The 1,204-nt window shown below is 37.4% G+C and overlaps 1 protein-coding gene across 1 annotated transcript in view; it reads right to left on the reverse strand.

The window, feature by feature from the left end:
- The window catches only part of LOC111399859 (transmembrane 9 superfamily member 7-like), a 23,917-nt gene that overhangs the window by 11,173 nt on the left and 11,540 nt on the right, over positions 1 to 1,204 (reverse strand). Inside the window, exons 4-6 of the mRNA XM_023027353.1 lie at positions 923 to 1,072; positions 663 to 865; positions 385 to 445 (exon numbers count right to left, since the gene is read on the reverse strand). Coding sequence (XP_022883121.1) covers positions 385 to 445; positions 663 to 865; positions 923 to 1,072 — 414 coding nt within the window. The remainder of the gene's footprint in view (positions 1 to 384; positions 446 to 662; positions 866 to 922; positions 1,073 to 1,204) is intronic.

A 1,204-nucleotide genomic window follows, 5' to 3' on the forward strand; every position in this document is an offset into this window, starting at 1 on the left:
TTTAGAAGAAGAAGAAGATACATTCATAGAAAAACAACGATCAACATAATAATTATAAGTGTTTGGATCACAATCCAACACTATGAAGCTACTTTCTACATGTCCAGATCCATAAAATACATCACAATTATTTATACGAATAGAATTACCACAAAAGTTCAAGCTGAAACATAATCTTAAAAGAACAACAACGAAAATTAAGTTCTTTTGTATCCCCGGTGCAAGCAGGATATCATGAAGGAGAATAATATGGCCACAATGCAAATGTAACTTGCATGTACTGATCCCTTTCACCTCCACTCTATCATCATTTTCAACATATATCCACTTTATACCAACTGGAAATTAACGGAACTCCACAAACACTTCTCGATCCCTGGTTACATGGTGTGTCGCTCCTGAGTCTACAATGCACATAGGATAAGATTCGGTTAGCATAACAGTGCTAGAAACATAAACAACATTAAAAGAAGTATTTATAAGAGCTACCTTCTTTGATTCAGGGCATTTTCGAGCAAAGTGAACCAACACCTGACAGTTGAAGCATTTCAGCTTGCTCTTATCTTTCTTTTTTCCAAACCATTTATTATTCTTATTGCACTTGTGTTTGTTCTTTTTTGGTCCCTGTCCAGTTTATTTTCCCTTTCCTTTCCCGCCTGAACTAGTTCTTCTTACGCTTAAAGCCTGAAGCTTTCCCAGAACTGGATTCAGCCACAAAAGCTTGTCCTAGAGATTTAGTTGCACCAAGGCGCTCATCTTCTAGTTCTACATGGCGGGCAGCATCAGCAAATGTTTTGATACTATCATTATAAGTCAAATTGTCTTTCAGATGTTCCCAATTATCAGGAAGAGAGTGGATTAAAGCCTACACTTATTGCTCATCAGAGAGTATATGACCGGCTGACTTCAATTCCTTAATCACAGTAGACATGATCCTCACATGTTGTGTGATATTGTGATTAGAAAGTTTCTTGCAAGCGTCAAATTTAATAGTTAGCTGCCTCAATCTAGTCACACTAATACCATCGTATTTCTCTCTCAAATATGTCCAGATGTCATGAGTAGTCGGGAACTGCTCACACTCATGTATGAGATTATTCACCACGGAACTTACCAAAATTTCACAAGTAGTGGAATTTTTCTTTTTCTATGTCTGGTAAGTTTTTCGATCCCTTCTTTGTTGAGCAGTTTGACCCACCCCTGG

Source organism: Olea europaea, chromosome 9 (genome assembly GCF_002742605.1).
Source record: "Olea europaea var. sylvestris chromosome 9, O_europaea_v1, whole genome shotgun sequence".
In the NCBI taxonomy this organism is placed as follows: Eukaryota; Viridiplantae; Streptophyta; class Magnoliopsida; order Lamiales; family Oleaceae; genus Olea; species Olea europaea.